The following is a 15,367-nucleotide window of genomic DNA, read 5'->3' as shown; positions in this document are numbered from 1 at the left end:
TACCATTGATTATATTATGTATATTATATTCATTCCTCTTTTTAGCAGCATTTTTAAAAAAGTACAAATACACTCTCATATATTGATTGTAAGATGTATCCTGATGTTAAAAATAATACAATGTGGTGGTGGGTGGCTGGAGCATCTATGGATTCTAGGAACCGGCCCACACTCCATAAGAACTATTGGCTTTGAAACCTCTGCTCTTTGTAGAGATCCCCTCGTAGCTTAGTCCTCTGTGATAAAGGACTTACATTGTTCTTGTTTTCTCTGAAGATTCTGAAAATGTTTTCAACCTCCTTTTCTCTGTCTGGTTATAGTTCTTGCCTTCCTAAAAACTATATGGGCTATATTTTCAAGGATGATGTGTACACGAGTGTGTGTATGTGTGTGTGTTTCCTGTTCGAAACCATTATTTAGACAAACAGGAGCTACAGCTCTATAGAAAGAGGCCACTTGGATCCAGAGCAACACATTGCCCTTGGACTTTAGGTCACTCCTGTTGCTAAGTTTTCTGGAAGTCCACCGCAGTTTTAGGAGGTGCCGTCTCCAAATGCCAATTCTTACCCCCACGTGCTTGTGCTTTTAAAGGTTAACTTGCCCTGGGGTAGGGCTCAATATGCTGTGTCTAAAAGTTCATCTAGTCAGGAAATTGTAAATGTAAAGTTACATTTCCCTGTCACTTATCATTTACGGCTCATTAAATTTCACCTAATTGCATCTTCAGAACTGAGGATTTTAATGTCTCGGCTTCACTACCAGACTGAAATCTTAACACCCAAGTCATTAGAGTTTTATTTACTTATTCTAGACTATTGAAAGATCTTCATTTAGGAATGGATAGTTTCTGATTAATGGATGTGACTTAGAAGTTTGAAAGGTAAATATTTCTAGTAAATCTAACTCATTTTAGCACTCGTTCTAATTGTTTTTGGCATTTTCCTTAATAACATCTTGATGGCAAAATGTCAATTTAACAGTGGCCAGGAAACTAGATTTGATAAATGTCTAGCATACCAAGAAAAACTTAACAGTTAAATGAGCCTAATTCTTCAACTGTTAGTCAAACTGTAAGCTTCCATCGAACCGTGATGGAAAAAGTCTGACTTTGTTGATTGTGAGCTAGTGCAGTCACTTTTCCTCCAAGCCCTTTGAAGACAATGAAGGAAATTCCAGTACAATTCCACGAGAAACTCCCAGTGAAGCGTGACTGCAAAGAAGGACGCTAATCCTGGGACATTTGTTTTACGTAATTATAGCCCCTAGATAAGCAATTGCCACATTACAGGCAAATAAAAATAGTGTACACTCAAAAATCAATTTATACTGCAGAGTTCCTTGTGAACTCATTTTACCTGTTTTGGTTATAATCCAAGTGCAAGCATAGCATTACTTCTGGGTTTTTGTTGTTGTTGTTGTTTTGTTTTGTTTTTAAGCATTTCAATGAGGAAAGGCAAAAGATAATACCCATAAACCATGAAATGGAATTTGATTTCACCCAAACTTGCCAAGCTTTGGACACCTTTTCTTGTTCTTTCTTTTAATTTATGTTGGATGGTTCACATAAGAACCAGCATGTATTTTTATTTTCTCTTACTATTTCATTAAGCCATTTGAGAATATGTTCTGCCCCATGAATGGATTTGTTTCAAGTTGCTTTGCTTGGTAAGCACCGTCATCATTTTGCAAGGGCCTTATTTTGTTGTTGTTTGAAACTACCTCATGCTCAAAACATTAGAAAGTACACTTGTGATTTATGGATACAGGAAAAGTAGAATTCAATCTGCATCACTCAAGTATGGCAGGGTCAGGGTAGTTCAGAGAGAAAGATAATAGGTGACAATACTGTTTGCTACGCAGGTTCCAGGGATCTAGAAATCAGTAAGCTAAGAAGTGCAGTGTTTAAATCCAGTTGCTATGAAATCCAACCACTATGAAAGACAGGCAATCACATCAGCTGACTTTACTTTGAAAAGATAAATGGGGAAAGGGTGGGGGGAGTGTTCCTTTCTGGATGCAGTTAGTAGTATCTGTTGTGCAATAAATGTCACCACACTGTGGTAGCTACTCAATCTTTATTCCTCATGCCATCGTATAAGAGGAGGAGATGCAAAAAGATGACACAAATGTTTGAAAAGAAAAGACCACTGGGAATCAGTGGTCTCCAAAGCAGTGTGTGCCCCCCCCCATCCACTGGGGTGTTGGAGGATACAGTAAAACTTTAATTTTTTATTTTAAAAAAGGAAATAAGAAAATAAGCTCTACTAGAATGGAAAGCCAGTGCGTTTGTTTGTATTTTTGTTTTTCCACTTATTGTCATCATCATCATTGTTTGAGTCTATTTGCCCCATAGTCTGCTCCAGACTCAGAGCTCTTTCCAAGGCAGATTCCTTTTCTTCCATCTGAGAATGGATGACTTTATTCAGTGGCAGTTGGCCCTGGTCTGTTAGTCAAAAAGCGAAAGCAGCACTCGCACACTCCTTACTGCCTCAGAAGGTCACAGTCATAACCCCTCGGGCTCTAACTAGGGCCTTTCCATCACTGGATTTGCCTGGCCTACACTGTAGAAGTTGTCCGATCACACCCCAGCCAAGAGTCAGTGTGTACTGTCTATTTGCTTATTATTGTTTGTATTGTTAATGCTCCCACAACTTGTCATTGAGTAACAGTCAACACAACAGCTCAGAATTCCTATGTTACATGTGACTGAATAAAATCCAGAACCCTCAACCAAGTTTTCTGAAAGAAGAGCTCTGAGCAGCAGCCCCCGACCTCCTCTGTCTTGATTTTCCTGCCTGCCCTGGGCTCTTTCACTCTGAATCTTTGTTTCTTCAGCCTCCTGACAGTCCCCATATTCCTTACAGTGATTTGCACAGTCCTTTTGAGCCTGATTGACATTCTCTGGAAAGAAAAGGGAAAATGACACTTTATTCTCCAAACAGGGGGGAGTTGTGGTTTTGGAAGGAAAAAAACACCAAAAAACCTAATTGCAAGATAATGGGGTGGCTTTGATGAAAAGAGCCATTGAAAGCATGGGGCTGAGAATCTTGCACCTGACTGATATGAGGCTTTCCTGTGTAGATAGAAACATAAAGAGCACAGAGCATCAGTTAGACTTTTAAAAAATCTGATAAGGAATAGTAAGCTGTGCAACTAGGCACTTGCCTTCTTTTATGAGGAGATCAACGCAGTTGGAAACCTTCCACTAACTTCACTGCCCACCTGGGTGGGAGTGGGGGATTGATAATGTCAGATAGTAATTAAACTCCCGGCAGCAGTTTTTCTGGCCCACTGGATGAGTGCCTACTTACTGTTGCTCTCAGTCCTCTTCTAAGAGGAAAGCAAAGTAATCTTTATTCAAAGAGAACTAGAATTTTCTCAAGCCAGAAGACAAGTTTTTTGGTGGGGGGTGGGGGATGCGAATGGGCCAGCCGGAATCTGAGGTGAACTGCACCTCACCAAATGCTTGTCTTTCTGAGCACTCTAAGGCCTCCCTTCCCACTGTCCATATTCTTCCTGGGAGCTTCTGAGCATCTTTAGACTAATGCCTTTTGCAGATTGTTTAGCATTTCTCCTGTGATAAACCTGCCCTGCTCTCTGCTGGCGCTTGGGATAACTTTAGCTGGGAAGGGCATTAGTGGCAGGGGTTACAGCGTTCCTGTTTTTTCCCCCCTCATAATCCATGGTGAATCCATTCAATTCCTAGCAGTGCTATTTTGAACTTGAGTGGTGGTGATAATGACAGGGAGCAGGGAGCTAGCAGGGGAGCTGGTGTCAGGGGGATTTTCCCATAGCTCCTGTCTACTCCACAGTGACACTGCTGCTGCTCCTCCACATGGACATATTTTACAATTTCCTTAATCCAGCTTCATGAACTGCAAACTGTTCCTATAAGAGTGGCTGTCCTTGGAAATCACTTTTCTGTCAGTTGGCAACTGTTGACAAAGTGACCAATATTCTTTCTAGAATATACCAAACCCAAGTATACCAATTCTGTCCAGTAGAAATACAATTCAAGACAGATAGGCAGTTTTAAATTTTCTAGAAGGCACATGAAAAATGTAAAAGCAGCAGGTGAAATCAATTTTAATAATATCTTGTTCTTAACTCTTTCTATATAAAATGTTGTCATATCAACTTGCAATCAATACTAAGAACTTATTGAGATATTTTACATTCTTTTCTTTGTACTAAATCTTCAAAATCCTGTGTGTATCTTAGACTTATAGCACATCTCAATTTGGACTCACCACATTTCAAGTTAGGTCAAAACTATAGACTTAACTACCTATAAATTAAAGCATTTTTTCCATGCTCTGCAGGGCTGTTTCTTGTTGGTGGGATTGTGTGCAAATGTATAATTGTTAATTAAATACATTTAATGATGTGGAAAGAGAAAGAAATTGGCTCCTTGACCCACCTGTAGGTAGGGTAATGACATTGGCTAGCACCTTGCAGTCTTTGGGGAAGACATTGGGTGTGACCTTGAAGCTGACCTCCTGACAACCAGGGAAGACATTCCTCTTCTGGAGCAATTTGTCTCGGGGAGGAGGCAGGCCTGTTGCTGGGGCACTTTCAGTTGATGAAAGTCCAGTTATTGATGATGGTTGGAGGAGATTCTTGAGAGGTGAGAGGATCAGAAAAGGGCTATGAGAACAGACCCTGAAATAAGAAGCAGAGTAAAGGGACCCCCTAGAGTGGGCCCCCAGGACTTTTGTATTCAAACTAGAGGGAAGATATTATGCTGGGGCATTATTAAAAGTCATCTTAAGTGTGCTGTTCTAGGTAGTGGAACACTCTTTCAGAGATCCCTGGGGTGGAGTGATGGCTTTCTGGATCCTCTTCAGGTTGTCTTTGCTTCTTGTTCCCCTCTAAAAGCAACTAAATTATTTAGAGTTAAGTTGCAAGAAAGCAGGGATGGGTCTTTTTGGCTGAAAGACATTATTTGTGTAATGGCTGGACACTCACACTTGTTGCTCCACGTTCATTTTTCCTTCTTGGCAAAGCCAGCTGGCAGGGAGGGCAATGGTGGGCACATGGGGGTGTTTATTCTAACTTCACTTTCTCTCTTTCCTTCTTTTTTCCCCCTAAACTTGGAAGCAAAATATATCCCTTTTTAAGAACAACTTGTTTGCAGAAGTGACTACTGTTTCATTCAGTAGTTGTAATATTTTTCTACTACAGTCTTCTCCAAGCAGGCCCTGGGGACACAGGCTCCTAAGCATTACATCTCTAAGTCCCTGTAAAGGCACCAGGAAGGACTAGAGCCAAAAGTGCAAGCAATGGGCAACCGGGGCCGAAGCCAAGGCATTGTCCAAGGAAGGGTAACAACTCTGCCTTCAGTCGGGAACATTTCTTAAACGTTGTTATACGCCTGAGCTGAATCAAAGTTTTCTTTTGCAGCTGAGCTTTTGGGAAACCCTTGGGAATTATCGTTTGTTGAGCTGAATATTAGTGAAATTAATGCTCTTCTGTTCAAGGGAAAGGCACTGGTGAGCCTTGCTAATTGCTTCAGGCAGAAAGAACCCCCAGTTACATTAGAGTTTGTAATAGAAGACTGATAAGTAAAGCAGCCAGAAGAGGAAGTGTGGAGGGCTGCTTTGTAGGAGTTTCATTGATTTAGCATCTGTAAGGAAAGTTTCTTTAAAAAAAAATTTTTTTTTTTTTTTTGATTAGTGAACAGGAGAACATTCAAAACTGAGACAGATAGAGGCCAACTGGGAATGCTGTGCAGCCTGGAATAGCTTAGGCTGCTGTTCAATCATTTCCCCAAACAGGAAACCACAAAATGTTAGAGATTAAGGTCACTAGATCATTGGGAAAAGAGCATAACTTTGTCTGCAAAGTATTATGATGTATTGTAAATGGGCCAAGATATAAGCATAAATCTTTCGTCTACAAATGCAACAACAAAAATCCAGCCTCCTCACAAAAGTACAATTTGCTTTCCTGTTATACCGAGAGACCAAAACCTCCTTCTGTGGTGTTTCTGGAATTTTCCTAATAAGTAGAGAAGTAACTGTAGAATAAAGAGAAGAGTATTGTGTTTTCTGTGGGTAATATGTGAGTTTTGTTTTTGTTTTTAACAACAACAAAAGACAGGTAAACTTTAGATCAGTAAGGGGACCTCATGTGTTTTAATTTCAGACTTCTGCTTTTATTCTGTGACAATGAAAATATACCAAAATGCATGTTTATGCATACTTCTGCCTCACATCCTTCTTCCAAGTTATACAGGCATCTTAAGAGCATAGATCTCATTTTTTACCTTTGCTTATCATGTGGCACCCCTTACTTATGGTAAAAATCTGAGTTTGGAGGGTGTGAAGTCTTCCTAAATGAGTCTATAGGTATCCTCTCCTGCAGGTATTTTTGGCTAAAACTGCTGGATGCTTTATATCTGCCTTGAAAATATTTACCCTTCTAGAGACATATGCTGTGGAAAATAAGGGATAATCATCATCCGACTCTATTCATTAGGTCTTAATTAGGGAGAGATTTTCTTGCTGAGAGAGTTGAATCCATGAATAAATTGCTGATTTATGTGCATCCAGAACCTGAAAAGTTTATGATTTGAGCTGTTAACATGACTAGCTTTTTGGAAATGTTTAAGTGAAACTGACTTTTTTTGGCCCTTCTTCTAAGGAAAACTTAGAGAATGAAAGAGTAAACTTGCCTGTCTTCTTCTGATTATTCACTGTTTTGAAAAGTTTTCAAAAAAAAAAAAAAAATCTGAAGTGTTATGAGGACAAGGGTCACTTCTCTTCATATCTGTTTCTTGGTTCTTAGTCCCCAGGCTCTCCATAAATATTTGTCTGTGAGTAAGTATAGATTTTCATATGAACCAATGGAGAAAACAAACAAAACACAGTATGTACATAAGGGAGCAGGCACCCTTTTCCCCAGCTCAGACAGAGGCCACTTCCTTCCGGGTGAGATGGAAGTGCCACTCAGCTGCCTGCAGGTCCAGGAGGAAATGAACTAAATGAGTGGTGTTGGACTGAGATCTATTGATTTTTCTTTTCTACCCATGACAGAGACATGGATACAGAGAAATATTTTTTTTCTAAGAAAAACAGTAGCACAAGCACTGTGTAAATGACAACTGCCCTGCACCTCTGTGCATGAGGACACTGGAGAAGGGGTGGGGCTGTCTCGGAGGGCAGCTGCTGCACAGTGTTAGCTCATTGTGGCTGAGCAGAAATACAGACCCAGAGTGGTCAGATCTCCCAGTATTTAAATGTTGGCTGTCTTAACATAGTTCAGGCTGCTATAACAAAGTACCGTAGACTGGGTGGCTTAGAAACAACAGAAATTTAATTCTCATGGTTCTGGAGGCTGCAAGTCTGAGATCAAGTTGCTTGCATGGTTGGTTCTGAGGAGGGTCCTCTTCTGGGTTGCACACTTCTGACTTGTTATATCCTTATATGATGGAAAGAGTGCTCCAGAGCTCTCTGGGGCCTCTTTTATAAGGCCACTAATCCCACTCATGAGGGCTTCACCCTCATGATTTAATCATCTCCCAAAGGAGATGTTTAGGATCTACCTCCTAATACCATCACATTGGGTATTAGGGTTTCAACATATGGATTTGGGGGGGACATAGATATTTAGCCCATAACATCAGCATCTAAGTGAAAAAATGACAATAATAAAGCCTTACTTGGGCTAAACAAATAAATCCACAAGCTGAATGCAAGCTGAATACATCTAGTTTAAAACCTCTGCAATCCAGTATAGAAATTATTTTTCTTTTTATCTGTGATAAAGAGTAACAAAAACATTGGTAAAATTCTGCTCTTCAGGTCACAAGAAATTTTTACATCTCGTGTCCTATTTGACCCTCCCAACAACTCAAAGATATAGATATTCCACTTCATAGAGGAGAAAATTAAGGCTCAGAATGAGTAGAGGACAAAGTCAGGATCACTCCATAATCACAGGCCTTGCGGGGGCTGAGCCAGGCCTGGAGTTGAAGGCTCTTGCCCACAAGTGTCATGCTAATTTTGTAAGCCTCTGCTGTTTTGTCAAAAACAATGACACAGTGCAGTCATGTTGGAATTCTAGCTCCTACATCCTAAGTCACAATTGCAATCCACAGGTAACATTTCATTTAGAAATTGGTGAGCTGTCATGTACTTTATCTTGTTTCAAATGTGTTGATACTGATAATATCTAACATTTTTTGAACATTTACTATGTGCCTGGAATGCTGAGAGCTTTACATACATTGTATTATGTAATTATGTAATTCTCACAATTCATATGTGCTTTTCTTATACCCATTTTACAGATGAGGAAACTGAGCTCTAGATGGGCTGAATAACTTACTCAAAATTACCCTGCTAGTTAGTGGCACAGCTTGGAATCAAATACAGTCACAGAATCTTTGCTCTTAACTGTAAACATGTATCCTTCATTCCAAAGAGAGGTGCTTACCTTTAGGTTTGCCCCTTGCATGTGGAATTACAAATATAGAATAAACCACCTGTTCAGTGTGTTCTTTTGGGGTAGTGACCTTAGGCAGTGAGGCAGTGTGGAAGATGGTTTAGGGTTTGGAAGCACACAATCTGGACTCAGACTGGTCTAAACTTGAATCTCTATCCCCTGTTCGGAGATCATGAGTACAGTAGCTCACCTCTTTGCCCTCTGCCTCCTTGTGTCTAAAATGGGGTGAATAACACCTGCCTTCTGGGAGTGCTGTAAAGTGCTTAGCACAGTCCACAACATAATAATAACAATGCAAGAGTCTAGGATTATTCAAAAATTTCCTTGCAGAAACTATACTCTTTACTGTACTTTTGTAATATATATATATATAATATATATATTATATATAATAATTATATAATATATATATATTATATATAATAATTATATATTGGGAAATTCCTTGTGATCTTGAATTTGGTGCTTCAAAATGAAATCTTCCTTTAAAAGAGTACTTCATGAATTTATGGCTCTCACTTTCAAGAAAAGACTGAGATGCCATGTCCAGTGTGTGTAAAATTAGTAGTGAAGTCGTGTTATTTCAAGAGTTTGAGTACATGGAGTTCAGGTTTATCCTGGCTGGATTTCCTCCTACTTATAGGCCTTTGTCTGAAAGAGTGAGATTAGCAACCAAGTATTTGACACAAAAAGACCATCCGTGTAGTCAGAAGGTTTATTTTAGAAGAAGTGCCTTGTTGAGTCTTGTAAGTCACTATCAGATCATCAACTTTCTTGAGAAGGACGTGGACCAAATCCTTGTTAAACTCCTATTCTGTGCCAGGCCCTGTGCTGAGGAATTTGTGTACGTGATTTCATTAATTCTCACTACAATTTGACATAAGTCTCACCATCTTCATGCCCAGAAAAGGGGACTGAAACTCATGGAAGTTAACCCACATGTCTAGGGTTCCCAGTTACGGCATGTTGGCATGTATGGCACTGGTCCAATGGTGTATCAGTTTGGATGTCATGGTTTTTAGCAACAGAAACAACTCTGGCTACCAGAAGCATGAAAGGAATTGATTGGAAGACATGATAGGTCACAGAATTCACGGGAAACTTGAAGAACTGAGGTGAGAAAAGATAGGGACCAGAGAGAATTCTGGGAATCTAGGTAGCAAAACTAATAGACTCATCACCTGTGTCCCTCTGCCCAGGATTCAGATTTTAGGGAAAGAGCATATGAGTGCCCTAAGTTGGGTTACAGGCTCATTCTTTGCACATAAGAGGTAGGACACAGTGATTGACAGCTCCCACCAGGGCTATATCCATTGAAGGCATGAGTGGCCCAAAGGACAGTTACCAGGAAAAGGAAGAGTAGACATGAGTGAGCAGATGGTCACAGCATTACACAAAACCTTACAGAGCAGAATCCATACCCAGCCGTTGTCAATAGGTCGTATGGGTGTCAGGCACTGTGCGAGAGCTGCAGATATAGCAGCACTCAGAGTCTCTGTCTTCAAGCAGCCGATAACTCTTCCACAGCTGCTTGAATCAAGGCCACTCCCTGTAGCAGAAGCAAGGCATCTGTTGCCAGCTGTGAGTAATGTCCTTGCACACATCCTTGTCCATACAGCCGAAGAGAAATGACTGAGCGTTGTCACCAGAGTCGGACAACAGACCAAGATTCTTTCTGAACTGGAAATAGGAGCTATGTCTCATCCTCAACCAGCTCCCAGTGTCCAGAGGATTTTGGTAGTGCTAAACATTTAGCTGAGGGCTGTCAATAAATGCTAGCTCCTTTCTTAAGGACTTCTAAGTAGAAGTTTGGAAATCCAGGATCTAGGACTCACTGTGGCATCTCACAGTATCACAGTTTCCTTAGTAAAGTGGAGATAGGCAGTGCAGTGCTTCTCTTCCCGACCTTGTGAAGCAGTACAAGAATAAATCCATATGTTCATGAAAGCACTTTGAAAAATAAAATAAATAAATAAACCAAAAAAAAAAACCTGTAATAAAAATGCTTCTCTCATCTCTGCCTTCTGACAAAGAAAAAAAAGGATGTTTGTAATCTAAATCACCTAATGCCATCTCTCATTAAATGCTTAAATTCTGGAATGAATTTTTTAAAATTGTCTATGAACTAAAGTTCAGCTAGTTGTCATGAGAAATTGAAAGCTGGCTGTATTTGAATTATCATGAGTTCTTCCCCACAAAGACCTATCTTTTGCCAAATGGAGGTGCCCAACCTTTTTGTGTTATTGTTTGTATTGCTATTTTTTCCTTATAAAATCATTGTTGACCACATTTATCAAAAAACTAGAAAATAGTCCAGCTAAAACAAATCAACCATACCTCAGTTACTTTAATTGCCAGTATTTTGATATAAGCTTTCCCCGAGTTTGAAACCTATTTTTTAGAGGTAGCAGTAATAGAGCACAAGCAATAGAATCACAGTTTTTCATTAATTTTTTTCACATGATAAGCATTTTTCCATGTCATTGCATAACCACCAGTTTCAATGAGCTAACCAGCCTGCCCTCTACGGAGTTTTGAAAAGGAGTGCCTTTGCTCCTTAACTGAGGCCTCGCAGCTAGCCAGAAAGAAAGTGGGGAGACTGGGTGCTCAGGGCGCTGCCTGCTACGTCGCTGGAAACCAGCTCCAACCAGCCCTGTCCTTGCTCCTTTGTTTGTTCGAATCACTGCTGACAAGGGAAGCATGGCTAAAAGCTGCATTCATTTGTCTCCTCCCTTCTGTCTTCAGGCCTTGTTGCTTAAAATCCCAGCAAGCCTCAGGTGCAGGTTTGCCCCAGCCTGTCTCAGTTTGGGCACTGAAAGCTCTACATCCTGGGGAACCCCTCAGTCCAGGGCAAACTGGGACAGTTGGTCACCCTACCAGTGGAGGAGTAGGTGAATGTGTGCACAGCCTTCATGACTGGCCAACCTGTTGGGGCGTAGGTCCTGCCCTGGAACTTCTGTGTCAGGATGTGGGTAGCTGATATGTGCCGTTAAGACCACTTCTGTGCTATGCCCACCTGGCTTTTCAGACTCACAGTCACTGGGACCTCACCCACTCATCCAGCCTGGAGGCACTTGACTGGGATATACTTATGGGGGCTGATCAGAGTAAATGTGACATTTAAGTAAAAATAAAAGCTCTGAAATTCTTATATTTAATGCTGATGCTGACCACTTTAAATGCCAGCTCTGAAATCCCTTCACTTGATCATTAATCTGATTTCTTTTCTTGTTGCATTTGATTTATGTGTCCTTTAGAAGTTAAAAATGTTTTCCTTGCTTTGCAAAAGAAAGATTTTCATATGCCCCAAATTCAGGCCTTCTGTACACTGCTTGTGCAAAATTATGCAGTTCAGTTCTTCACTGCCTTGTTCCAGAGCTGGTGTTCTTGTTTATGATGAGTCTTGAATAACAAAGGAAACAACTCAGGGTATGGGCCTCATTTCAATTCAGTTCAACAAACATGCGTTCTAATGCTGTACATGTAAACCTGTTTTTGCTGTAACCTGTGGAGTTTCTTATTGCCCCTTAAGGATGAAAAAAATTCACATTGATTTCAAAATACAGCAATGATAGTCAGTAAAGGTAGCTGCAAGATATTCTTATGGGAGATGACACAAGCTGGTGGTGGAGAGGAAAAATGAATAATATACTTGTGTATTTGCTAATTAATAAGCATATTTTCATTGAATTCTAGAAGAGGGGTTATTTTGTACATGATGATCTTTGTTAAACAGCCATCATCAGGCCTTTCTAGAATGGTGAAGTAGTTAGCCTTGTTTGATGGTACTGATCATACATAATTGTTTCCATACTGTTGGCCAGAACAGCTGTAGGAGGTTTTGCATAGGCCATAAGTACTCAAGGTCTTTGAGGTAATTTCTTTGTGTAAACAATTCAAATATTTTATTGTTGTAGTGAAGTTGATTTTTTAAAGAGGCTTTACATCTGTCAGGATTTTTGCCTCGGGTTCTGCCTGGGAGAGTGGGGGTGATGATGGTGATGGGGACATGAAAGGCCCAGTGCTCCTGCAGCGGAGGCCCTGGGCTCTTTCATCTTAGACTGCATCCCGTCTCACTGCTGCTTGAGGATTTGGAGTGTGTTAATAGTCCTGGGCTTTTTAATTACATTTAAACCTTTTAAGAAGCCTGCACTATGAAGGCAGAGACGGAAACATATGCATTGAAACATTTTATATCCAATCTGAGGATTCAAACAAAGGTCTTCACTTGGGCCAAATCAGAGGCTCCAGATAGATCAAAGGTAGCACCGAGTTGAGGAAAACCTGTTAGCTGGGGGTAGAGTGGCAATACTTTATAATCAATATCATGTTAGTTGCATAAAAAATAGCGTAAGAAAGACAAAAATCAAAGGAGAAAATTACTCAGATTTCCACTATCTAAATTAATCAACTGCATTAATTTTTTTCAGGCTTTCACTCCATGTATGTGAACGTGTATACTTATTTTATACAGTTGTAGTTGTGATATATCTCATATTTGACTTTCAGCTTTTATGCTTAACATGTGGTAAGCATTCTCCACATGGTGTCATGGTTCAGTCAAACATTTTAAATGGCTTTACAATATTCCATAGAATTCCTGTGCCACTGTGTATTTAACTACTCACCAGTTATAGGACTTTTAGATTGTGTTCAAGTTTTGTTAGTTATAGTAAGACTCAGTGAATACAGTCATATAATTTTTTTTCATAGAATACATTCTACAAATTGGGATTATTGGGACAAAGAATCTCAACATTTTTAAGTCTTTAGGCAAATTATTAATTATTGCTTTCCTGAAGAGTATTACCATGTTATACTATCCCCAGTAGTTTTACAACCTTATCAGCATTGGATATTATCTGAATTTTTTTTCAAACAAACCGAAAATTGTTTTGAGAGGAAAGAGAATAGTTGCCTCAGCATTGTTTCTCCTATGATAACCATCAGTCTGGCAAAAAAGAAAAATGTATTCTAGGAAGAAAGGACATTCTTCAATGTTGACAAGTGGCTGTCATAGTTAAGAAGAGGAAATCTGGGAAGTGGCATGGCAGGCAGAGTTGCCTCCAATAAGTAACAAAGTTGAGGCACCTGCATCTGTCTGTCTGCCTCAAAAAATTATAGTTGCCACTGAAATCAATGTAGGAGGGAAGAGCGATGGGGATTAGCAACCCCCAAGAGAATGCCCTGCTTACCAGCTATGGCAGTGCCTAAAATTGAAGTTAATGAAATGCAGACTTTATGAAAATCCTAGGGTGTAGTATTCCTTAGTTCCACTAAAATGTAACCACAATCTTCCTTCTTAGCATAGCCATACATCCAAGGAAAGCCTATATATATCATTGGGTAATACATCACAAATGTTTTTGTAACCAAGGCCTTTATGTAGATTACTATAAAGAATCAAACTTGGAAGAATTCAATGGTTGAGACAGGCTTGAATTTATTTTAGATTGTTGGAGTGTATGGTTAACTGGTAGAAAACCCCTCTAATCTGCAGAGCTGGCCTCTTTGAGTGCTACTTGTATAGCAGAAAAGCTCGTGTTTCCTTTTCTCTTTTGCTGGCTTACTACCTATACCTGGATAGATTCGCTACCTTCACCTTCTGAATCCTGCGTTTGCTGATGGCTTTATTTCACTCCAGGTTCTGATCTACAATGGCCAACTGGACATCATCGTAGCAGCTCCCCTGACAGAGCACTCCTTGATGGCCATGGACTGGAAAGGATCCCAGGAATACAGGAAGGCGAAAAGAAAAGTTTGGAAGATCTTTAAATCTGATGATGAAGTGGCTGGTTATGTACGGCAAGTGGGTGACTTCCATCAGGTATGAAAACATTTGGGGGCTGCAGGATGTGGGAGTGGGCTAATGGGATGGAAGATAAAGCCCGAATCCCAATAAGACATGGTTGGCCTTAAGAAAAGTCATACAACAGCCACCATGTGTCGTCAGGGCCCCTGCTTTCCGCAGAGAAGAGTGACCTGAGTTCACATGAAAGTACATAGGACTTAATGTAAAACCAGACAAAGGTTTAGGCATTGTTTGAGAGATAAGGAGACAATTAAAAAGACATAAACTCAGTCCAAAGAGGCAAATCTTTAATGAGAGAATTACAGTCTATTTGTGGGGAAAGATAAAAAGGAGAGCTTGACAAATTACAAGAGGAAGGATCAACATAATCACCTCTGGAAAATGGTGTGATCACATTTTTATATTACAAGTGGAGCCCCGGGACAAAATCTTTGTAGCTGATACCCCTAGTGCAGCCTCCACTCCAGAGGTCAGACATTAATTCCTGGAATTTTCCTTTCTTGGATTGTCCTTTTCAGGTTTTGGAATCAGGGTTATGCCGACCTAATAAAATGAATTGAGAAGTGTCTCCTCTCTTTCTAGTGTCTGAAATACTCTCTCGAAGTGTTAGAATTCATTGTTGAAGCCATCTGGGCCTGGAGGTTTCTTTGAGGGAAGATTTTAAATTACAGATTCAATTTCTGTAATAAATATGGGATTAATCACCTTTTCTATTTCCTTTTGTGTCAGTTTTCTTAGGCTGTAATTTTTTCAGGAATTTCTTTCATCTAAAACTTCAAATTCATTGACATAAAGTTGCTTTTGTAACATCATCTTACTATAATTTAATGTCTCTTAAGATCTGTGGTAGTATTAGTAATTTGTACCTCTCTTGCCTGAGGTTTAACAATTTTATTATTCTTTTCAAAGACCCAATTTTTGTCTTTGTTGATTTTCTCTATTGTATTTTTGTTTTCCATTGTATTAATTTGTGCTTTAAACCTTATCTTCTTACTGTTATTTTCCTTGTGTGTGACTTACTACTCTTTTTTAAACTCTTTAAAGTAGATACTAAAAACATGAATTTTCAGCCTTTCTTCATTTCTAATACATGCTCTCAATGTGATG

At 39.7% G+C, this 15,367-nt stretch overlaps 1 protein-coding gene across 2 annotated transcripts in view; it reads left to right on the top strand.

The window, feature by feature from the left end:
* The window catches only part of CPVL (carboxypeptidase vitellogenic like), a 139,391-nt gene that overhangs the window by 100,914 nt on the left and 23,110 nt on the right, over nt 1-15,367 (top strand). For both annotated transcript variants that reach the window (XM_063099980.1, XM_063099979.1), the window contains exon 12: nt 14,093-14,275. In XM_063099980.1, coding sequence (XP_062956050.1) covers nt 14,093-14,275 — 183 coding nt within the window. The remainder of the gene's footprint in view (nt 1-14,092; nt 14,276-15,367) is intronic.

The sequence above is a fragment of the Cynocephalus volans genome, chromosome 6 (assembly GCF_027409185.1).
Source record: "Cynocephalus volans isolate mCynVol1 chromosome 6, mCynVol1.pri, whole genome shotgun sequence".
NCBI lineage: Eukaryota > Metazoa > Chordata > Mammalia > Dermoptera > Cynocephalidae > Cynocephalus > Cynocephalus volans.
Note: the sequence above shows the minus strand (reverse complement) of the source record. Positions and strands in the feature narration are given on the sequence as shown.